The sequence below is a fragment of the Centruroides vittatus genome, unplaced genomic scaffold (assembly GCF_030686945.1).
Source record: "Centruroides vittatus isolate TY-2023 unplaced genomic scaffold, ASM3068694v2 contig_3221, whole genome shotgun sequence".
NCBI classification, from domain to species: Eukaryota; Metazoa; Arthropoda; class Arachnida; order Scorpiones; family Buthidae; genus Centruroides; species Centruroides vittatus.
In genome coordinates, this window is record NW_027122070.1 from 263,378 (window position 1) to 288,505 (window position 25,128).

Here is a 25,128-nt window from a genome sequence, read left to right on the forward strand (position 1 = left end):
GTATAATAATATAGAATGCAATAAATTATTATATTACATTATATAAGAGGTTATTTTCTAAAGATAAATGAATTTCTAAAATATGAAAAAATAAAGATGAATTATTATGAAAATTTATTTATTCATCGGGCTGCAATATGAAAAAATTGTAGACCTATAAATTCCTACTGTTGTCTGCCCGTCTGTCACTCCTTAGTCTCGAGAACGGAGTTAGATACATGAAAGATGAGACCAGATATGGAAACCTCAGGGGCAGGAGGCCCCGATTAACTATATATGAACTTCCGACGCAAACCGGAAATTATGTTATTTCAATTCAAAAATTTTCCTCCCATAGGTGTTAGATGACCGACACGATTCCATTATTAAAAGTATGAGTACAGGTAAGCCGCTACTAATCTGAAGTGGAGAACATATATTTTAAATTAAATAAATTAAAAATATGATTAAAAACTGCAGACCAGCATTGTGACCTGGGTCTCCTGCCCTTAAGATGTCTCGGATTTCATCTAACTCCGTTCTCGATATTAAGGAAAGACGGCAGGACGACAGTGGGATTTTTAGGTCTACAGTTTTTCTTTTTTTTAAATTGCAGCCTGATAAGTATAATAAGTCCTATTAATAGATTATAGTCATAATAGACTAATAGAAAATTAACAGAAAATAATTTAATGAAATTATTTCAACATTTAACAAAAGGCAATGGACTCTCTGTAGCATCAACCATCAGTTGGTATCACCAGTTTCTGGGCTGCAATTTGAAAAAATGATATAACCTATAATGGCACCTCTGTGCAAGAGAGGTACTCACTACACGATGGATATCTTATTTTCTCTATAAGGCGTTTTATTCCGTAAACAAGTTTTGAATATTTACTAATTTTTTCGATTTTTGTATTTTATTACATCTTACCTCCAAAATTCTCCATTGATGAATATTAGTGGGATTTTTCATATGTTCTTCTAAAAGCATGATGTTTTTTTCTTTTTTTTTTTTTTTTTTTGTTGTTCAGAGTCTTGTGCTGACTGAAATCAGTTCATGCCGTAGTTCGGAAATATTTAAACATTTATTTCTCATTTCTTCGTTTCTCTTTAGGATATCAGCAGTGGCGTGCCGTCATTGGAAGCGATGGAAGCGCTGCTTCCACTTCCAATGACCTTCCCTTGTATTTTATAAAATATAAATTTTCATATTTTAACGTACTTTGAATTAATTAAAATTAATATTTTATTATAACTGCATTATGTATCTTTTACAAATTTCTATACTACATGTGAAAAAAACCGATAAGATTGCTATTGTATATTCGAATAATTCAGTGGCGGAAAGAATGTCGAAACCGGGTCAGTTTCCAATCAGCCAGATTATATAGGAATTGGCACATACGGTTTACAGAGCACCAACCTCACCCGGTTTAGCTGGTAGAAGCAACACATGCATAAAGCATCCAAGTTTATATCCCGGACCGGTTGTGGGCTGTTAGCAGCTTGCCTGCTAGATATTCGGCCGCCCTCGCCCGATTGTGTGAATCATGAGTAGACTAGATCAACGGCAGGCAACCCTCGGCCCGCGGGCCAGCTACGGCTAGCGAAAAGTTTCTATCCGGCTCGCGAGATATTTAATAGATTATTAAATTGGAAAAATAACTAATTAACTAATTAATTAATAGTTAACTATTAATTAGTTATTTTTCCAATTTAATTTATTTTTCCAATTAATAGTTAACTATTAATTAGTTATTTTTCCAATTCTTTGTAATTTTCGAAAACGATAAGGGAAATAAATGTAGTAATTAACTTTTTATTTATTTATTTCATATTTGCAGACTAACAAAATTACAAGTCACAGGAAGGCGTCAATTAACTACTATGGCCCGCGTAAAAAACGTAAAATTTATTCTGGTCCATGTTATAAAAAAGGTTGCCCACCCTAGACTAGATTTATAACTTAACCCAATCGATAGGAGTTTAATGGCATGTTTTTATGATAGTTCTGTATATTTGACAGAAGTCTTAAAAAATCCATTAAAATATTTGATATATTTATTCTGCGTTTATTCTGCTCTCCCATCTTACATTACTTACGGATTTCAATGTTAAACCGGTGATATTACGATTTAGTATGTCCCATCTGTAAGAGAATGCAGAAAAAAGTGTACAATTCTTGCATAATGTTAAAAAATTAATTGTTATTTTGGCAGCATCATTTACAATCAAATTTAATGAATGAGACGTACAAGGTACAAAAAAAGCTTTAGAATTTATTTTCCTTAAATTTACGATTTATATATCCGTTGTCATAAAAATTTGTCTTTCCAATGTTTTTCCAAGACTACAGATATTGAAGTACAAAGTAACTAGTTTCGACTTATTTCTACAATACCGTCTCCGTTTCGAGGTTACAGGATACTCGGCAACGTCGAACGCAGGGTAGAAACCGAACGGGAAAAAATCCCCACATCGTCGACGTCTCGACTCTAGGGAAAAATTTTTTCCCCGTCGCAGTCTCCGAAGTAGGGAAAAATTTCCCCGGCCGCCATTTTGGATCCTAAGGTAACATTAACCGATTTTTACAGCTATGATGAGAAACGTTTAAAATTTACAACAACCCTGTCGCGTCCTTTGAGGTATACTAGTGATGCGACAAAAGAGTCATTTGAAATTGACCGGTATCGGCACCCTCGGGATTTCGCAACCTGCGTGCATACACGCGCCGCTCACCTACCAAGACCAGTAGCGTAGCGAGGGGGGTGCAAGGGGGTGTATCATGCTCCGGGCGCCACTCACAGAGGGGCGCCCAAATGGTCTCCAAGACAAACTATACGTGTTTCTGGAAGGGGGAAGGGGCGCCAATAAAGTGTCGTGCCCCGGGCGCCAGTTATGTTTCGCTACGCCACTGACCATTCGTCTCTGATTCCATTCATTAGCCACTCGTAGGGAGCTATTTCACTAAGTGGATTGTTTTAAGATTTAAAAAGTAAAGAATATTTTGTTATTTTTATGTACGTTTCTTCACAAAGTTATATTTAATTATAAGTTTCTTTAAAAGTATATTCATACAATTGAAGAATTTTTTGTACTAGGCATGTATATTCATCACACATTTTGTTTTACCAAGTAAGTTTTTTTTTATAATTTTAATTTTAGCCCTTATATCGTGGCTAGTGATTAAAAAATTTATTTTAAAAAAGTTTAGGCTCAAGACCGTATAATGAAAAAGAAAACATTATTAAAAGAGAAGACCAATGCCTAAATTAAATATAAATACGTCAACAAAAAAATTTCGACATTTTGACGATAAAATTTATGACGAATGACGATTCTTTTGTAAAATTGAAGCAATTTGGAAATCAAAATAGAATAGAATTTAACATTGGTAGACAATATAAAATAAATATTGAAAATTATAACAAGATAATTACGATTAATAGATATATCTAAATTAATAGATGTTATATGTTTTTTCTCAAAGCAAGAATTGGCATTTAGAGGGTATAGGGAATTTATTGAATCTAATAAGAAAGTTCAATATAATTACCTTTGTTGTTTATTAAGTACGTCAGATAATCTATTAAAAATACATTTAAAGAAGTATACGGTTTTTACTGGCTTATCCAACAAACGAATACGAACGGGCCCTGACGCGCAATTAATTGATTGCCCCTGTAAGTCGGCTTCTTGCAGAAACACAGCTTCCCTATCATCAAATGTCACGGCACGCCACTGAATATCAGTTAAGTTATCTTTCATTATTGATATTTCTTCTTTTTGATTATTGTAATATTCTGTTTCTTTTTTTAATTCGAGTGATTGGTTACTTAATTTTTCTTTCCAATTATTTATTTCCTTGTCCATTTGATCTAATTTCAATTCAACTATTTGCAATTGTCTCAAATTCTGCGTGAATAAAACACAATTTTATGTATGATTTATTGAAATAAAGGGTAAAAGAAATTTTTTAACGTAAATAATAATATAATAATCAAATATTCACTTGTTCTCTTTCTTTTTTGATATCGGTCAAATTATTCTTTTTACTATTCAATTCATTAAGAAGCTTGTTATATTTATTTTTAAAATATGATAATTTTTGCCGTATTTTTTCAGTGATGTCGGTTTGATCATTGACTTCTTTTAATTTTAATATTAATTCTGATTTTCTTTTCTTTCCTTCCGTTTTTTCTTGATCAAAGCTACCGTGTTAAACATTAAGTTTTTTTTTTTAATTTAGAAATATATTCAGAAATGTGCTTTTCTTTTTCACGGTACTGTTCTAGTATTGCCTATGAAATGTATACAAAATTGTTTTGTATAAATTATTGGGTGAATTTATTATAAAAAATTTTATTTTACTATTTCAGATAATTTAAACAATCCTACATGTAACATATTCAGTTATTGAGATCTGTGATTTGAAAAAGTTTGACCACCATCAGGAATTTCTGTCTATATTTAAATTCAGACAGAAATTCGTGGTTATGATCAATTTTTAATTAACACTTGTAGTGCCAAATTATGTTAATTATTGCATAAAAATATCCCTATAGTTTAGGAAATTTTTTGGGTATTTCTGAATATTCCTGACACCTCGTTACCTTATATAATTCTGATTGAAATGATTTGGTTTACTGCCAATTTCGGAGGCGAAAAATGGTGGCGCTAAATCGGAGTTTGACCGAATTTTATGTTATTCTCAAAGTATCGATACGTATTTATTATAAGAACGAAAAACCTCTTTATTAAATTAATATTTATCTTGTTTCTAACTTTTTAAAGTTGATTTTCAAATTCTCAGTTATTCGATGTTTCGATGTTCGAATCATTTATAACTCTTAATTAGTATTTCGGACTGCCTATGAATTACGTAATGCAGATTCGGGTGGGTGGGAGTGTTTACAAAAACGTTATATGATGCAAGTGTCACAACCCTTGGGTAACAGAATGAATCATTTCTGTTTCTGAAATGTTGCATAGTAAACCGTAATGTTTATATCACTGATTTGTACGTTATACGTGCAATTAATAAAGTAATGTAACGTACGGTGCTGTGTATTATTCCTTAGTATAATTGAGGATTGATGAGGATGTGCGTTACGTAATTTTTGGGATAGGTATGTGCAACGCGTTACGGGGAATAGAATGTATAAAAGTGTAAAAGTAGTGTTATGTAATTTATAGACGATCCATTTTTGTTAAAATGTAATGTAATTAATTTGCTTTTTTACCTTTGATTCCGAGTAATTTCTTAAATATTGATTCTTTTCTATGCTTAATTGTTCGCATTGTTTCTTCAGTTTAGCAGTTTCTTTTTCTTGGTCTTCGATTTCTTTGATTAGTTCTTGATGCTTATATTCCATACTTTGAATTTGTCTAAATAATGTTTTAAGCTGTAAATATTATTTTAAAAAATTAGTTTGATGATAAATAAATTTTTTAAAACCCGAATAGCTTTCATTTATAAAATTGTTTTCTGTAATATCAATTAATTAAAATTTTGTATCGGTTAGAAAAATAACAATTGAATATTAATTAATTTTACTGAAAAAATTTTATAATTAAATTTTTAGATAGATATTGGTCAAAGCATTAAGAGATACAGTACTTGACATAAGATTTACTTTATACAAAATATTTTTATATGAATTTTCTCAATAATTGTATATTTTGTATTAAGTGGTTTCAAATCGTGGAAAATAACTGACCCACTTGTTTCGTAGTTAGATACAATAACCCTATATAACGAATTTGGTAATGTAATTTTAATGTTTATTCATGTTAAGACCAGAAAATTTACAGTCTTATTTTTAATTTTAATCTTAATAAATACTGTAATATTAATTGCAAATTACAAAATTTAATCACATAAATTACTTTGACAAAAATCCAAGCCCATCAGTGATCGAATGGATAAAACTGAACACTTGCAGTTGGTACTTATTCTTAATTATCATAAATTAATACCTGTTTAACTAATGCGCAATTTTTTATATAAAAATCTGTTGTTTCCTTTTCATTTCTCTCTATTATTTTTTCTAATTTGTTATTTTCCTTTTTCACATCTTCAACATTTTTTGTAATTGCTTGAACTTTTACTGATTTTAAGAAGATTTTCTTGTAACTCTTTTTCTGCATATATTTTTTGCAATTCCTAATAAAAAAATAAAGAAATTTATATAAATTTTAAATATTATTTACTCGTTATTATATTAAAAAATATATAAAAACTATTGTACTAATTTTATGTCAATTTTCATAAAATAATATTTAAAATATGATACGTCGTTTTCAATGGATTAAATCGTGGCGCCGTGGCACCTTAAGCCCTGGTCACACTATACGATTTCCAACTACAACAAGCGCGACCGAACTGCAACAGCGCGAGTCGCGCGCGTCTTCTCGTGGTCACACATTGTTCGTTGACGTTGCAACTCGGAAACACGTGACTCTATAATAAACCAATAAAACTACAGTAGCTTGTTTTTGTCTACTTTCGTGAGTTTACCGACATTTTACGTTCTACTTAAGAGTATTTACGGAATTTTAGCTACTTTCCTTATTAAAATAGCGAGCAGTTCCTTTTCTGGAATGAATAAAAGAAAAAAGGCGCTAATTTTGTTAGAGCTGGCGAGAATATACGAAGAGAAAAATAAGAAAAAACGTTCATGCTGGGTTAAAACTTGGCGAAATAAAAATCAACGGGCTAAACAATCGTGCTTTCACCAGCTGATGAATGAATTAAGGCTTTCGGATGCCGAAGGTTATAGGGGATATATCCGTATGAATATAATTTATACTTATATATAATTTAGGTGAAACGTTTCGTAGTTTGATATACCAATTTAGAGTGGCCCATAATTCGATATTAGTCATTATCCCAGAAGTTTTGGATGCTATTTATCAATATAAAAGTGAATATTGGAGGCTAAGTGTTGTTTAGAGGAAAGCTTGAATGATTTAATTCATTTATAAACGATATATTTTTTCTTTTATATTAGCATTTATTTTATTCAATTGTATATTATTAAAAGTAATCAAACTTTTTAAAATAAATCTAACAATAACTTTTATAAATTCAGATTTGATTTCTATCAAATATAGCATTTAAATGTACTGAAACTGAGTTAATACAAATGTTATAATCAAGATATGTTGACAAATAAAGAACACAAAGTATGACGTAGCACAAAGACGTTTTCTGATTGGATGCGCGTTTGCAACCGTCACGAGTAGAACAAACTTTTTGTTTCTAGTTGCGGTTGCAGTCGCGCCGGTTTTCGAGGGGGGATTACTAGTTAACGGGAACAGCCGTTGCGGTTGCAGTCGCCCGCGCGGCTGGAAATCGTATAGTGTGACCAGGGCTAGGGTGTCGCAAAGTTTAGGATTTTAAGTAAATTTCCAAGAAAATGCCTAAAGTGTTAGTTCAAGATAACTCATTGTCAGTATTTTGACAAAATTCAATGGACTTAAATTTTGATTTTGAACAGGTAGAAACACTATTTTTGCATTAAAATGCTACTTCAAACTGTCAATTTTTAAATTTTTTTTTCGGGGAGGGACTCCCTCTCCGGAAATATATTGCGCATAATATTCGTTTTCGCAAAAAATTCATCTGCCCCCTCACCACCGTTAGCCCCCTTACTCAAATTCTAGATCCGCCGCCGGTCAAGGGTGCCACGATTTTTTATTTTTCAATCAGGGGTGCCACTCAATGAAAAAAAATTGAAAAACACTGGCCTTAAACAATAAGGCCAGGAACACACATGCGTAAAATTGTATGGCAGAAAACTGAATCAGAAATCAGCTTTCAGTTCAGTTTCTTTTTTACGCTTTTATGCCAGAACACACATACGTAAAAATTCTGGCCGAATAGGAAACACCCCTGCCACTAACTGTGCTAATTTTATTAATTTTTTCCTCTCATATATCTATCCCTTACTGTACCTTCCATTTTTTCTCCGCTTCCTTTGCTATAATATAGAAAATTTAAATTAATACACTTGTATTCCGAATTCAAATAAAGAATGTGTGATCTAAATACAAGGATACATATCGATTCTACTAGACCTACCTGTTATTTGAAATTTTGCAACCATAAACGTTGTTCACGTATAAAGACACATCAGTGTCTTTATACGTGACACTGATGTGGTCGAACGGATTCAATAAACTCCTCTATTTTATTTATTTTTCGTTTTTACGAGACCGTCACAATTATAGGGTTAACCTTCATTGCCGCCATTGTTAGAATAAAAAGCATGTGTCTACTTTGACGTCACAGAAAAGACTTCTTTTTATTGGAGGAATTTTGGCGTAAAAAGTAGAGACATGGGCCGTGTTCAGTAAGATAGAACACCTAAGTTAGAATTCTGAGTGGCTTAGTGAGTGGAGCTAAGAATAGATAAAGGAAGCTAGTGGTGGGAGGCAGGGCCGGATTATCGAATAGGCAAAGTAGGCAAATGTCTAGGGCCCGTAATTCGGAAGGGCCCGGCTTCAGTGCAGAAGATTTCTCTGTTTCAAAACGAGTTAAAAATTAAGTAAGAAATTCGATAGGACAGAAAAGGCTGTATTTAACAATTCCTACTAAGCTCCGCTCGACTAGCCATTGCCTAAAAAAAAAACAGGTCAACAGCCACCCGTGCGTCAGAAGTAATGTACGCCACGAGATCTCTCACCATCTAGAAATATTCCTAGGACCGCTTCTCGTGGTAGTACTAATGTATGGTAGACGGCCGGATGACCGAGCGGTCAAGGTGGCAGCCTACCGCTCTGGGGGGACCCGGGATCGAATAATCCCCAGGAATTTTTCGAGGGGTGGTCCGTTCGGATATGTCGGGCTCCGTCCCTCACCACCCGGTCGCCCCATTGTGGGCCTGGCCGAACCCATAATGGGCCTTCTAAAAGAGGCCCTCTTAGTGCCCACAGGGCGGAAAGAGTTAAAAAAAAAATGTATGGTTATGATTTATTTTCTAAATCTAAACTTATACGTCGCGACATCGCATATTCGATATAGCGTTCAAGTTGCTCGAGTGCGAAGATATTACAATTCAATAGTGTTTTATAAAAGAGTTAAAAAGGGTGACACTACGGTGTGACTTGGGGTGACACCACGATATCCGCACCGGGTGTCACCCATGCTAGCTACGCTAATGTCACATTATATAAGATTTGTTTAGAAGCAACTTATTTAAATGGGGCCCCAATTTAAATTTTGTCTAGGGCCCGCTAGAGGCTTAATCCGGCGCTGGTGGGAGGAGTCAAGTAGTAATTAGAAACGAGTTCAACATTACAGCATAACTAGACTTAGCAAGAATTCTTGCGTTACTGAACATGGCCCTGCTCTACTCTTTTTTCAGTTCTGTTTTAGCCAAAATTTCAGAAAAATTTTTACGTTTTCTGTTTTCTACTCGATTTTACGCCGAATTTTACGCATGTGTGTTCCTGGCCTAAGGATGCGTACAACCGCGGCTATATGTCTAAATGAATATGGACAGGGCACATCGTATGAATATTGTATATAAAATTCTGGGATTCCTTAAATGGTGCCATAAAAATAAATTTTATTATACATATAATTAATAAAAATGCCACTACCGTTGAGTAGCCGTTCTTGTGAGTGAAAAACCTGTATATCTACACGAGGCGGCTCTGAGACTGTTCACTTTGTTTATAAAACCCTATATATGTTATACCGGGTGTTCGTAAAATAACACACCATAGGAGTGCCTGACGAAGCAAACTGGCATTATCAATGCTTTGCTGGACGGCATTTTTAATATTGTCAGGGTACCTGATGGGTGGTCACAAGTGCAGTACTCCCCGTCTGTAATAAGTTTGCAGATTGCGTGGTTGCAGTGTTTTCAAAAATTGCGGATATAATTCCTGATATCGATTTTCAATAATTAGTAATAAAGATGTATTGTACATCGCAAGTACGGTGATTATACAAATTACTGTCTGCGGTTGAAGTATTTTGTTACTTCAGAAAGGAATTTTAATTAAGTTTAGTAGAGTGAAAACAGTGCGACAGAATGAAAAAAGAACGAAGGCAGAAAGAATCGAGATGTTACAACTTTACCTTCAGGAATGTAGCACAATGGATGTGCGGCGAAATTCCATGCATTGCATTCCAATCGGTCCTCTTCCCAACATACTACAATCTTGATTTAGCGTATATTATTACCTCAACTATTTACCTCAAGTGGATCTTGATTAATTTTCTTTGTTAAAACATATCTGTAATTGCATTCATGTAGAACGTGCTGAATCAAATCTGGGGACCTATTCTGAGCTCTTCCGATAACTGAACGAGAGCGATACACAGAACATTCGATAAGTCGCCTCAGCGAAAGGCAGTTAACGAACCTTAGACAAATCGCTATTCTGTGCTCCACGTTAAGTGGGTTTCGCTACGCGTAGTCGGTCGAGATGCGTCTGGGTTTCATGCTATCGATAGCTATTACGCTTTAACCAATCACAGTTTAGTTAACATTGTATTTTGTCACGTGACTGCAACCCGCCATTTTCTAAGGGAAGCACGTGCTTTTAGCGTTGTCGTGTACTAGCACTAGTGATACAGTTTTGTTTTAAAATGTCTGGGTCTATTACTGGGTCTATTTTGTCAGCCTATCCGTTAAGCAAATATTTGTTTTTAAAAATTATAATTTATGTGATAGATAGTCATTTATGTATAGTGTATAGTTTACTGTTAAGTTACGTATATAGAATGTATTTTTTTATACTAAAACTAATGAATTAAAGCCGACATTAAACTTAGATAAAATCTACAAAATAAAGATTTCTATTATTACATAATGCTAACATTTTACAATTATACAAAGTATGTCTAAGTTTCTTTGTATATTTCTATATAACTTCATGTAATTAATGTATTTTTTAATTCATTCATTAAGAATAAAATGACAAACTTAATTTTGCCACAAGTTCTACTTCTATAAACCTTATAACCAAATTAGAATTAGTATTATGTTTAAATGTCAAATGCAATACATCTTATTAAATGTAAATATTATTTGCATAGACATGGAGTGACTGGAAAGCAAACATTAAAAGTAAAGTCTCACAAATAAAAAAAATCAACGTTTCAAACAGGAGGTGGGCCTTCAGTTAATCAAAAATTAACTGAAGTTGAAGAAAGAGTATTAAATTTAATCGGTGTTACTGCTGTCCCCTCTCTCCAATTGCTCGTGAAGTAAAATCATTCTTACACGAAAAGACGCCATGTTGTTTTCACTTTCGTTACGTTCCTAACGGCAGCTCGAGAGTGACCGATAACAAAAGCTTAGTTATCGCACGTGGCTATCGGCACCGAAAACGAAACGTACGGCTCGGAATAGCATTTTCACAGTTGATTAAACGCGAATCACGTGGTTCCGATAGAAACTGGTTTTTATCGTATTCGTTAGCTTAACGATACTACTCAGAATAGGTCCCCTGTAGCTAACATCAAAGTAACTCACATACCCTCAGCTATTTGAAGAGTTAAATACTCTTCTGGTAGAATTTGCTTGTTTTTAACACTGTTTTCCAGGTGTTCAGTCATTTGAAGTTATCTATAAGTGTCTATAACAAAATAACCAATTTTGTTAAATTATTAAAAGAAAACTATAAAAGTCTCAAAAAGCAAAAAAGTATGGTAATATTTTATCCATACTTGTAGATCATTTATGTTTTCACTCCTTCTGAAAAAATCGTCTATTAATTAAGAATATCAAAAAGATCATTTATATGTTTTGTTAATCCGATTGTTGGACTCTCATCGGTTATATCGATGTCACCCCGTTGAGTATAAAACTTCAGTTCATTTGCAATTGAGTTGCTAAATATCTATAAGACAAATACGAAATATCCACATACTTTTGTCAGTAGCATTCTAGTCTTTAATAATAGAGTGGGGGTAAAAAATGGCTTTCGCAAGTGAAATCTGTTGGTCTGTAAAGTCTATCTTTTCTGAGAATCATTTGCCGCCACTTCAGTAATAATTCCAGATCTTTAGGTCCTTTAAATAAACTTACTGTACTTTCTCTGAACATATGGCATATCCAGTATTGTATCCAGTCACAAAAAATGATTTGTTCATCGTTTAATAGCACGTTTCAACTAATTCACTGACTTAACCACTAACAAATGAAACTAATATTGATACCGAAATAGTTTTCGTAAGTAGTCATAAATCATAAATAAACGAAATAACTATTTTTTTAATACATTCGAATCTATGTAGGTAGTATTTTGCATGTAACACAGTTATACGCCAAAATACCCAGCTACGATTATTGCACCCTCTGGTAAATAATACGTGAACAAATAAATAACCTTGGGCGGTTTTCAAACAGAGCTCCCTCATCTTTCCTTCTTACAGACCGCATTTCTTTATTCAGCGAGAGTGTAGCGAAATGACATCACGCGCAGTATTGGCCAATTAGAAACCACTTTCAGTGTGTTCGCTGTAAAGCGCTTCTCGAGCGCTGCATAAAGAAACGCGGCCACACCGTAGTTGGAAACTTTCAACTTTTTGGCATGCTAGTGATGAATCACACACCGTCGTCAGTAAAAGTTGTACTGTACTGTACATGTAAACCATGAACTGTCGTGCCAGTTCATCTGTCCATGTGAAGATTTTGATGCTGAAATCTGTGTTTATATTATTAATTATTATTACCATATTGTTATCATTAAGTAAGAGATATACAGTGTGACTGATAATTACAGTAAACAAATTCTTTGTAAGATTAAAAAATAAACAAAAAGTGGACTTCAGAAAAAATCATAAATTTGTTAGAAGGATACGAAAAACATTTGTTTATGAGAATAATATCTCATAAACATAAATGTTTTTCGTGTGCTTCTAACAAATGTTATGTCTGACGTTTTTAAAAGGAGAAAAATGCGTGACAACACATACGTAAATATACTATAGTAGAAATTCGGCATGCACTATGAGTAAGTTCACAAGACATTTTGTAATTGCAGTAACATAACATGAACATTCCTATGTACGAGCACTAGAAAAATAAAACTGGAGAAGAAATTTTAACAATTGTGTGTAAATGGTAATTACTGCAAAAATTTTTACTGACAAGAGAACTGGCACCAACAAATCCATGCATGTGTTAACCTGACCATACAGTCAGAGATTGTATGTTATGCTAAATCGTATTAAATTGATTCCCTTCGGTTATTTTAGTTCTGGAACAAGCATGCACCATATGCATAACACTCGTAAAATGCCGAAAAGTTATTTTTTCCCTGCATAGGCGTGTTGTGGACAAATGTTAAGTGGCTACCCTGTATCTACTTAAACATCTGTCTAGGGCAGTGGTTCTCAAAGCGGGTGCCGCGGCACCTTAGGGTGCCGCAAGTACGCCACAAGGGTGCCGCGAAATTTTTAAATAATTAAATTAAAATTACTTAAAATAATTGTATTAAAGTATTAAATTAAATAAATAATTAAAACAATTATAAAAAATGAATATTGGTTATTTCTACTAATCTTGTTACATCGCCACTTGTCTCAATGACTCGGTAATTGGCGATACGTAAATACTATTAAAAAAAAAAAACGAACTAGTTACTAGTTGTCTGTTCTTCTGTTCCTGCAGCGAGTGGAAGTGCAATATAAATGCGTTGAATGCAGTAAGTAGTTGTTTTTATTATTGTTATATGTTCAGACAATAACGAGAAAGCATGATATACAAATATTTTTTTTCTTTACAACAAGAACAAATAAATTATTAACTTGTAATTAAATTTTATAATAAAATATTGAAGTGAATTATGTCGTTTAATATCATGAATAATTTTTTTCATTAAAAAAAACGTGAAGATTCTAATGATCAAGAAGTGGTTACTGGTAGCAAAGCTAAAAAATCAATTAGCACTAGTAAATCATCAAAAATTCAGAGCTTATTTTATCACCAGATACCTTTATAATAATAATTTTTGTTTTGAATATTTATGTGTTGTTTGGAAATAAACTTACTTACTTTAAAAAACTTTTATTTTTTTTTCAAAGACTTTCTATCCTTCATATCTTTACTAACCGTAAAAAAGCAAATAATAATAATAATAATAGGGGTACCGTGAATTTTATTTAATAATTTCAGTGTGCCACCAGACAAAAAAGTTTGAGAAACACTGGTCTAGGGAAAAAAGACTTTCAATGCCTACTATTACGAATCTGATACAATATTCTGTCTTTATTTAAGATAAAAAAAATTGTGCTTCGCTTTTGATTTTTCTCTTTCATTATAGCTGGCACAAGGTAGATATGATCCATCTGCTAAATATGTTACAGTTCTCCAAGTCTATCACTACATTCGACTTCACGATGTAGGCTTTATTAAAACTAAAATCAAAACAACTTTTCCAGGGCGGCCACGTTTAAAACGTCGCCTGGAACTTTAATACCTGAACATTTTAACGTGTTATACCGACAGGAGTGGTTAAGTAAGTCGGTAATGGCCGAGGCGGTTAAAACGTTAGTCTAGCGCTGTGGAGGCTGGAGACGAATCAGAGCATATTGAAAAACTCCAGGAATTCTTTGGGGTTTGTCTGTTCCGAATATGTTAGACCCATTCTCTCTACCCCATTGTAGACTTGGCCGAACCTACAACGGACCTGAAAGTCTTCTTAATGCCCACAGAATGGAGAATCAAAGAAACAGCAATGGTTTTTTTTCCGATGATGTTAATCTTTACATGCGCGCAATATAAATTACAAATTACTCGTAGAATAACGACCATAAAATTGAAAGAAACGAAAATATGGCAATAAAATATTAATTTAGATCAGGGACGACGAACGTGTGACACACGACCCAAAGTGGCACCTCGAAAAAATATCTGGCACGCAACAAATTTTGCGATTTCGTGTACTTGTTACTGTATAAATGAAAAATTATTTTAATTTTAGAATTTTTTTTATTGTAGTTTATGTTCATCATTCTTTTCTCAATCAGCTTTTTTTTTAAATTTATGCTAATTAAAATATAATCGCAGCATTTCTTTAAAAATAGTTGTTCTAAGTCTAAAACTTCAGCACCAATAAATTATTTAAAAGATGATTATACCTAGTATAAGGCACGTGGACTCAAAAAAGTGCCATCCCTGATTAAGATCATTCAAACAAAAAAATTTTTTTAAAGAAATTAATAAGTTTACAAAGAATCGTTTTAAGATCTAAAACATTAAAGAGATTTAACAGTAAATAATATATTTATAAAATGTTATAAAGAGTAAATTTTTAAAAAATTACATAATAAATTGATAATTTCATCCTTCAAATGTCTTTTTCTTATAAATTTTATATCTGTAGTAATTAGTAACAAGATTATTAATTTTATTTTTTATTTTATGATAAATTTTATATAAAACAAAAATAATATAATTAGTTATAAAGTTATAAAACATTCCAATAAATATAATTTCGTTTACTTAATTATAAATAAAAAAATCAATAAAAATAAATTATTAAAACTTTATAATAAGTAATCTCATAAGTAAGTTATATCCATTTATATTTTAATTGAAAATATAGTTTTGAATAGCATTTAATTCCTTTTTTATTAATAAATGACACGGTTTTTTTTGTCTACTTACTCACTGTGATCAGTAAGATTGCCTTTGCCCATCGCGAGTTTGACCAGGCCCATAATAAAGAGGCTTGGTAGTGAGGGATGGGTCTGGCATATTCCAGCTAGAACACCCATGAAAAATTCCTAGTTTCCTGCCCGAAATCAATTTCAGTCCCTTATAACTGTAGCCTAACGCCTTTGCCGCCTTGACCATCCAGCCGGCTGAAACAACATACTAGCGAGGTTGATGCCGAAGTTTTAAAACGCGAAAACGTGTACGTCGGACGTTCGGCGCCGCTTTTCTGTAAGCCTAGAAGTTTGACAATGGTGTTTGGAAAGTCAGTGGAATCATGCTCGACATTCCAAAGGCCATTGCCAAACTTCTAGGCTTACAGGAAAGCGGCGCCGAACATCCGACGTACACGTTTTCGCGTTTAAAACTTCGGCCTCAACCTCGCTACTAACTATTCAACGTGCACGCCTATATATATATATATATATGCATAAAGAAAAAAATATATATAAATAGAAACATGAATTTTTAATTTATTAGTTATAAAAATTTTATAACTCTTTAAAAATAATTATAAATTATTTTTGATTTACTAATCTTTAATACTTCCGTAATTATTTTTTAAATTGATTATTATATTGATATTGACACAAAAATCAACACTTTTTTATAGAAAGTATTGTATTAGTCTATAGGAAAAGTTAAAATATAACAACGGATCGATATAATAGTTTCTAATTTCTATTTAAATGTATATCTTATTACTATTATATTTAATGTTTTAAAAATTGGTAATATGATAATTAAATATTTATTTAAAATGCAAAACTATTGTAAATTATAAATTAAGAGGGCGCTATCTTTATTTTATGCCAACTTCTTTGAACACGTGGGTTTGATGCTGCACTGCTGTATTAAATTAAATAGTTAAAATCAATAATGTCGGATATTTCAGATAGTGAATTAAAGAAAAGCATAAATGGTAATCTAATACATAATATTTGTGTTAATAAAGCTATGGATACTGTATACATTTATTAAAACATAAATTTTCTTTTTCAGAAATTCTGCAAGGTGCAGATTTGAATAGAACTTCAGCAAGAAAAGTCAGAAAACAGTTAGAAGAGAAATATCAGATGGATTTAACGAAAAAGTAACAATATTTTAACACTTATACAATAGAAAATGTTTAGGTTTAAGAAGCTTGGTATTTAGAATCCTTTGTTCACATAAGATTTTTTTAAAATATTTTGTTTATTGATTTTGTAACTCTTCTCAAAGAAAATATACTTAAAATTAAATAAATAAAGCAATTTAAACACAATACTAATTAACTGTTTAAAATTTATATGTATAAATAAAATAAATTTTTGAGTATATAATAATTATTAGAAAATTTTTTTAAAATGTTTAAATTCAAAGTTAATTTACTTTAAAATGCTAAAAATTACTATAACTAATACAGTTAAATATTAATATCAATGATGTGTAACGAAATAATAATAAAATTTTTTGTTTTTATATTTTGATTGAGTATTTTACTTAAATTCAAATATTTGATATGCTTTTCATTAATATTTGTTTCTGAATTTAAATTTCATTATTTTGCATTTAAAAAAAATTAAAATAAAATATGAGATTTTATTTACCTTATTTAGAAGCATATTTATAAATGCCAAGTCTTGTTTAAAAATTATCATTATATAAACAGAAAAAAATACTTTTTTTCCTTTATTATTAGTTTTATTTATATATATAGGTTTTCTGATTTAGGTTTTCATTTAGAAAATAAACAAACATATCTCTATAGTCTATAAAATTTATGATTGTAGAAGTTTATTACATTTGGTTTGAGAATAATTGCATTATCTTGCAAAAGATATATTCTTTAGAATTAAATTTGAAATTTATATTGTTTTGGAAGCAGCAGAACAAAAGTAATTATTTGTAAATAGTAATGATGTTTTTATTAAAAACATATTTTAAAAATAAAATTTTATTTATTTGTATATTTACATTTTATGTTGATAAATAAATGGATATAAATATAAAGTTTTCTTTGCTTATGATAGTAAAAGTAAAATAACATTTTTAGTTTTTTTTAATTTTAGGGTAATTATAGTGTTATATTATTCACTTTTTTTTATTATCTGTATTCATTTCTTTAATTATATTATTTATATATACTAGCAGTACATGTAGTAAATGGATGTGTAATATATTTTTAATATATGGAAAATAATAGAATATATATTAATAAAATGAAAACAAAATCTGTAATATCCAACAGAGTATTAAATCTTTTGCTGAATCTTTAAGGTTTTATTTTTAAGTTTTTAATTATCTAGATTTTAACTTCCCTGTCTATGTATATGTATATAAATTTATAGAATGAATAGTATATCTTATTCTTTGCTTAATATCCATTCTGTTCTGAATTTATACTCAGTTTTTGTAATAACCAGTTTGGGAATAATTAGAATTATTCCCAAACTTGCTATTATTATAAGAATTGAAGTAAAAACCAATATTTACTGGCAAAGTATATATATATAGTATATGATATATATATATATAGTGGGTATGATGAAAAAAAACAAGTGATCAAAAAATATTTGTTTTTCTGTTAAATAGTTTTCTGGTAAATTTAAGTTTTTACTTTTACTTTATACTATATTTTTTTTATTAAATTTTATATAACATGATTAATATTTTTTCAAAACTGTAATTATTTACAATGAAAATATTATTTTAAGATTAATGCTGTTGTATAGAAAACAAAGAATTTTATTCTGAAATTAGAATTTTGGATGTCTTTTTTCAGTAAATTCCATTAAACCAAAATTTTTTAAAGATTTCCTATTTATTTAATATCTTTGAAAGAAGCTCCATAAACAAGAGTATTAGTTATTCATTTTTAAATAAAAATGTTAAATGGAATTTATTTTATTATAAATAACAAATACTGTATAACATAAATGGTAGTAGTAGTGGTATTCTTTTAAATCACTTTAACAATTAAAATTTTAAGATATATTAAACTTTGTTTATTATTTTTAAATATTTAATACCATATTTTACAGACTATAAGATGCACTTTTTCCTTCAAAAAATTGCCTCCAAAATTAAGGTGCGTCTTAGTCTGTAAAATATGGTATTTAAATGTTAATTTATATCTTTTACTTTTTTGTTGTTTTAAAATAAACAGTAATGGTATTTAAAATTTTGACACCTTTACATAATTATAATTAAATTATTTACATACATTACATTGGCTACATCCCTGATACATATATATATCAGGGATGTAGCCAGAAATTTTTGAGTATTGGTCACCCATATAGCTGATGGCTTGTGTTGTCTTGGCATAGACAGCATAGATAGATGAGTTACTATAAAAATACAATAGTCCATGGGCACTAACATTACATTGTTTAAGATGCTGCTTTATCAGTATGCAGTTCTTGCTTATCATATGCAAGCTTTATGCAAACTAGTGATATTCATGATAATACTCAATAAGAAAAGATTGAACAAGAACAAGTATTAAATTTTATTCTTCACCTTGTGGCTGTTAATGTGGCCTAGTATTTGAGTCTGATTTGCCTGTTTTTCTATTTCATTCAACTGCTTATGACTTTTTTCCCTGTTTCCTTTAAAAGTCGAGTAGGAGGCCAGTGTAGAGAGAGAGGGGGGTAGAAGAGCCTTGTTATGAGAAGTGCTATCTCCAGATGGTTACATTCATGATTTGCTTGCACATATATATATATATATATGTGTGTGTGTGTGTGTGTATACACCCTGGGTGATTCAGTGTGTTTAGTAGTTTTTTTCCCTGAGAAACTATTAGAGATAGGAAGATGGGACTAATAACTAAGCTTATATAGCAGATTGGTGGATAAATTTAGTGACCTTAGATGACCTTGAAAATCAGTGGGGGGGGTTTATGTACAGGACAAAATAGAGGGTTTTTTAATAATAAGGGGAACTTCGAGCCATTATATGGATAGTAAGTGACAAAATTGACACCTTTTTATAATAGAACGTACAACACCTTTAACATATCCAGTATGAATTTTTTAATAGCTTAATAACGTTTTCAGCTGCACTATCGACCTTTTTATAATAGGTCACATTTTCTTAAGTCTAATAGTTCTTAAGGCATTAGCCAGTTTCTCTGAAAAACATTTCTTTTTTTCCTGAAATTTTCTATGCTGGGAACAAAGTTTCAGTTTTTGTTCTTTATCATATCAGATAGTTGAACAAGCAGGCTTTGAATAAATTGAATTACAACTTTTTCAAAGGCATGAAAGTGTCTTTTTTGGAATGATTGTTTTCATTTTTGTGTAATACTTGTTTCCTGTTTTTCATGAAAATGAGTTATTCAAATAAAGAAACATTTGATACACTGGCTTTAGGTGCATATGAGCAAAATTATTCACAGGCTGTAAATAGTTATGCCAGTCTTCACAAATTAAGGAAATTGTTCACTTCTACTGTCCTACAGAAAATATGAAAATCAGAATTCAGGAAAGTTTTTGTAAGATTAGTAGATGTAATTTACAAAATGTATTAAATACAGTATTTCTTTCCTAGAAGAATCTGTATTCACCAAGAAGATAGACATTTTCAGCATCTAATTTAAATGAATTTTGAAAAGTACTTTCATTACTATCATGTTTCTGTTATGTAAAGCTTTCTGATAAATAAGCTAATAAACTTTAGTCCCAGCAAAGATACTTATGGGGAAAAGAGAAATCAAATTTTTAAAAGAAACTAGCCAATATCTTTAAAATAGGTCATATTTTCTTAAACCTAACTAATATAAAAGGTATTTATTTTGCCACTTACTATTAACATAATGGCTCAAAAGCACCCCTTATAATTTTTTTAAAAAAACCTATTTTGTTTTACTGATTTTCACGCTCATCCATGGTCATCAAAAATTGTCCTTATGCTCTATAAACTTGGTTATTAGTCTCATCTTCCCTTCTCTAACAGTTTTCACGAAAAAACTCCTGAACACCACCAGTGAAGTACCATGTATGTATACAAAACAGTTTTTAAAATCTGTATTTATGTAATGTTTTTTTACTCAAAAATCAACTTAGATTTTTTCTCTCTAATTATTTTTTTATCTGAAGTAAAATGTAAAAACCATTGTCATTTACAGACTATCAGCTCATGTAACTATACATATTAGTCCACCATGCCATATAAAAGCAGAATAGTTATACTGATAAAAACAATGGCTTTCTTCCAAAGGTCTAAATATCAATAAAATATTAGTTGCATTCAAGTATTTTTTATTATCAGAATCTATGTGCTAAAAATGGTTTAAAAAAACAAATTATTATTTGTAACATAAGACTTATTTTTTATATTGTAAGCCATTTTTTTGGCATGTAGATTTTAAACTTGATGATATTCATTTAAAGTTCATAATAAATTGTTCAAATTTAAATTTCTGGAAGTAAGTCAGAAATTATACATTAAAATGCAAAATCATTATTTTCATTTTAATGTTAGCAAATATAATATGCTCAAAAATAAAAAATTTTATTTATTAAAGTAAATAATAATATAATTTATTAACAGTTGTGATTTCTACATTTCTCTGTTCTTTTCAATGTAGAATCTATTTAATTACTTTAAATTTTAGTAGCAGGAACTGCTAAGAAAAGATGCTTAAACCAAAGTGTATAAATTTTTTTTATCATTTTATAATGGTGGTATGTGATATTTATAAGGAACTAAGAAAAGGATTTTATATGAATAGGAATTTTTAGACTTTAATCACTGTTAATAATAACAGCTCAATAAAACATAGCATTATTTATATATATGGTAATTATTAAAAATTAATACATTATTAATAATAATAATCTTTGATCTGATCAATTACAAAATATATAATTTTTCACAGAAAATTAATTCATTCTGTTTTTATTAAATTTTTTGGTAATGGGTAGTATAGTCTATAATAGTGCATGCACAATTAATTAATTTCTTTGGAAGTAAGCACAAAATTTCTATGGTAAACTTATCATACAGGAACATTTTAATGGATAAAGTAGACTTTATTTTATAAAGGAAATGCATTTTGGGCTATTAGGGCTTGGGCAATTTGGGCTGTATGTTTAAACAGGTAATATCTACCTGTTTAAACATACAGTGAAGCAAGCATTTTACATCTTCTGGTGGTTAAGGACTGAAGAGAGGCTAATAGCCAAAATGCATTTCCATTTTATAAAATAAAGTCTACTTTACCCATTAAAAGTGTACTTGTATAAGTTCTCCATAGCAATTTTGTGTTTACTTCTTATTCCCTATTTAGTTCTTTATAAGTAATCAAGTACTAAAGTAATTTATTCTTTAATAGACAGAATTATAAAATATCATAATTTCAAGCTAAAAAAGATATTATCTTACTGAATACTTGTATAAAATTTAAAAGAAACAACTAACAATTTTTAAATTTTATGTAATGAGAAAAAATATGAATAGAATAGTCCTAGCAAAAACTATTCATCTTGTTTAGACTGGATTATAATTAGATACTATCAATAGTGGTGTAAATTACAGTCTAAATTAAGTGTGAAATTTTTAAACTATTTTTTGCAATACGTTTGACTGGCAGTTGAAATTTTGATTTATTTAAGTAATAAAATATTAGAATTATTATTATTAATTTACTTGTTTCATTGCAAAAAAATTAATTGTATTAAATACGGTCAATTTTACTAAATATGCACGAATTTGCTGGTGTCAGTTCTTTCATTAGTAAAATTTTCATACTAGTTACTGTTTACATACAGCTGTTAAATTTTCTTTGCTAGTTTCATTTTTCATGTGCTCATGCAAAAGTTCATATTTTGTCACTGCAATTACAAAATATCTCATAAACTTACCCAAAGTGCATGTTGAATTTTTACTGTATTTACATATGCATGATAATATATATGTAAATAAATATATATTATAGTAGAAACCTTTTTAAGAACATCTCACAAACATAATGTTTTTTGTATGCTTTTAACAATTTTAAGATCATTCCTGATGTTCGCTTTGTTTGTTTTTTAATCTTACAAAATTTATATTCTCTGCACTCAAAACTAGAACTACTTAAAATCAGTAACACAAAAAAACCTTTCTTTCTTACCCCTAGTAAGAAGAAACCTTCATAAACACTGACCTTGCGTAAATATCTGCTAACCGACATTTCAACCAACCTTATTGTACCTGAAAAAGGCCATTCAAAACGGCCGAAAACATTTGTACTTAGTGATTAAATTGCTAGAAACAAAGTGTGAAAGGGTTTTTTGTGTTACTAATTTTACAAAGAATGTGTATTTTTTATTATCAGTCACATAGTAATTACAATATGTATCTGGTAATAATAATAATAAACACAACTTTCAACATTAAAATCTTCATATGCACAGATGGACTGGCATGGCAGTTCATGTACACATGATCAACTTTTACTGGCACTAGTGTATGATTCCATTACTGGCATGCCAAACAAGTTGGACATTTTCAACTGTTTACATCTTTGATGCAATGATGTGACTGATTCACCAGTACATGTTTATCTCAAACTTTTTTACTGGCATGTCAAGTCACTGGTGTTAGTAAAAGGTTGGATTTACACATGCATGGATTTGCTTGTACCAGTGACTTTGTACATTTACATCAATAGGTAATGCTTGTTTTGCCTTTACTAATTCTTCAAAAAAGTTTTCAATTCCATTATGCTGCTACTTTTTTATGCTTGTTGAACCAATTGAATGCTGTTTTCTAATTTATGTATGGTTCATCTACCAATTCTTTAAGAGGTTAGGAACTAATGCTAGTACAAGATATGTTTTACGTAGAGCTGAATCTTCCTTTCCAGAGTAAGCCAACCAATGCAGTGTTCTCGTTACATTTTTTTTCCAGGCAGCCTGTCTTGGCAAAAGTGATTTTTTAACCATCTGACTAATGAAAAGTATATGTATACAGAAGATGTCACTTTTTTGTATTCCTCAAGTAAAATTTTATCCCAATTTTTAACATATGTATTTATTAGAACATCCTCAAAATTTAAACATATACCTCTTCTTTCAACAGATCGGTTAATGCCTCCTATATGAATACAGTCAAGTTTCAGTACTAGAATTATTGCTACAATGATAATGATTATATTTCTTACTGTTATAGAGAAATTTTGTTTTCTACACAATTCATATTAGCTTAATATAAAGCCTCTCAATTTGAATGATATCTTCTGCAATAAATCTTTATCAATACTTTTTTTACTGTACTCGTAATACACAGTATTTTTCTTTCTCTACAATGATGTTAATGCATTAAAGTTTAATTTAGTGCTTGTTTTTGGAATAAAAATATATGGTATTCTCTTAACATGGCAATTCTACAAAAGTGTTACTTGCATTCAATAGGAAATAAGACAGACAAGCATGCTGTCATATTTCAGCACTTTTTGATATGTTAGTGCTTAAAATTGATTATGATTATTTGCTTTCTTTAGCTTTTGAGAAAAATTTATGACGACATTTAATGCTAAACAACAAAGTAATGCTGTTTTAACATTTTCTAGAGTAGTTTAGCACTATTTTTAGCTCAAATTTAGCATTTTCAGTTTCCTCAAGAAATTATAAATTATAGGAAACTTGCATGTTATTCAAAACCTCAAAATTCATCAGCAGTTATTGTGCATCAGTTGTGAAAGGATAAGTTCTCATTTTATTTAAATGATTGAAAATAAAGGAATTTTACTTTGAAATAAAGGAATCTTACCCTTCCAAATCATTTAAATGAAACCAGATTTTAAAAAAATAATCAACCACTCAATTTTCAAATTGATTCCAATTTATTATTTTAACTTTTGTCTGCCAGTTTAAATGGGATGGATAAAGCAATTGAAAGCCCAAAACTGTTATATATTTATCATCAACTAAAATGTTCCCCTTTTAAATGAAGCATTAACTTTTTGGTCCCCTACAACACTATGAACCCACAGCATGTTAAGCTCTTTGCATTCAGATCAATAAGAAGAGCATATACTTGTTGTACAACATCTTGGATATGATAACAGAACTCAAGTACATCTTAAAGATAGCAGCACAACAGGAGTATCCAATTCAATTGATAAAATAATTAATTATGATCTTTTTAACCATAAAATCTAACTTTGATAGTGGTAAACCAGAAAAAAAGGGTTGTCTTAAATTATTTCCAGACTTTAAGAAATATACATAAAGAAGCAGTCAACTTTAACAATCTTACATTTGTATACTGATGTAATCCCAACTGATTTCAAAATTTTAAAAATGATAAAGCTCCATATAATTATAACTATGCCAAGATGTCTATTTAATCCCAATAGATGGCTAACATTTTACAACAAAGCTTGAATACATATGTCCCACTGGACGTAATTACAAACACTGCATTGGTGGCATATTCACATCAGGATGTATAGATAAATTTGGAAGAAGTGAAATCATCAGGCCTACCT

General features: G+C 30.3%; 2 protein-coding genes across 2 annotated transcripts in view; one reads left to right on the forward strand and one right to left on the reverse strand.

Moving 5' to 3' along the window:
* Positions 1-3,733: 3,733 nt before the first annotated feature.
* LOC136973584 (kinetochore protein Nuf2-like) lies at positions 3,734-6,137 on the reverse strand. Its single transcript, XM_067268315.1, has 4 exons — positions 5,962-6,137; positions 5,226-5,387; positions 3,995-4,283; positions 3,734-3,897 (listed from the first exon to the last, which is right to left on the reverse strand). Exons 1-3 carry the CDS (start codon positions 6,130-6,132, stop codon positions 4,209-4,211), a joined length of 408 nt encoding a protein of 135 aa, XP_067124416.1. The 5' UTR covers positions 6,133-6,137; the 3' UTR covers positions 3,734-3,897; positions 3,995-4,208.
* A 10,294-nt stretch (positions 6,138-16,431) lies between these two features.
* The window catches only part of LOC136973581 (uncharacterized), a gene marked incomplete at its 3' end in the record, with an annotated part of 68,435 nt that continues 59,738 nt past the window's right edge, over positions 16,432-25,128 (forward strand). The window contains exons 1-2 of the mRNA XM_067268312.1: positions 16,432-16,587; positions 16,668-16,758. Of these exons, the coding sequence (XP_067124413.1) occupies positions 16,545-16,587; positions 16,668-16,758 (134 nt within the window). The remainder of the gene's footprint in view (positions 16,588-16,667; positions 16,759-25,128) is intronic.

Bases quoted from the DNA above. Each gene is read 5' to 3' on its own strand.
- LOC136973584 (XM_067268315.1), bottom strand. From the start codon at position 6,132: ATGCAGAAAAAGAGTTACAAGAAAATCTTCTTAAAATCAGTAAAAGTT. The intron at 5,388-5,961 runs GTATTAATTTAT...TAATATTTACAG, and splicing joins ATTGCGCATTAGTTAAACAG to CTTAAAACATTATTTAGACA. The intron at 4,284-5,225 runs GTAAAAAAGCAA...TACATTTCATAG, and splicing joins GAAATTACTCGGAATCAAAG to GCAATACTAGAACAGTACCG.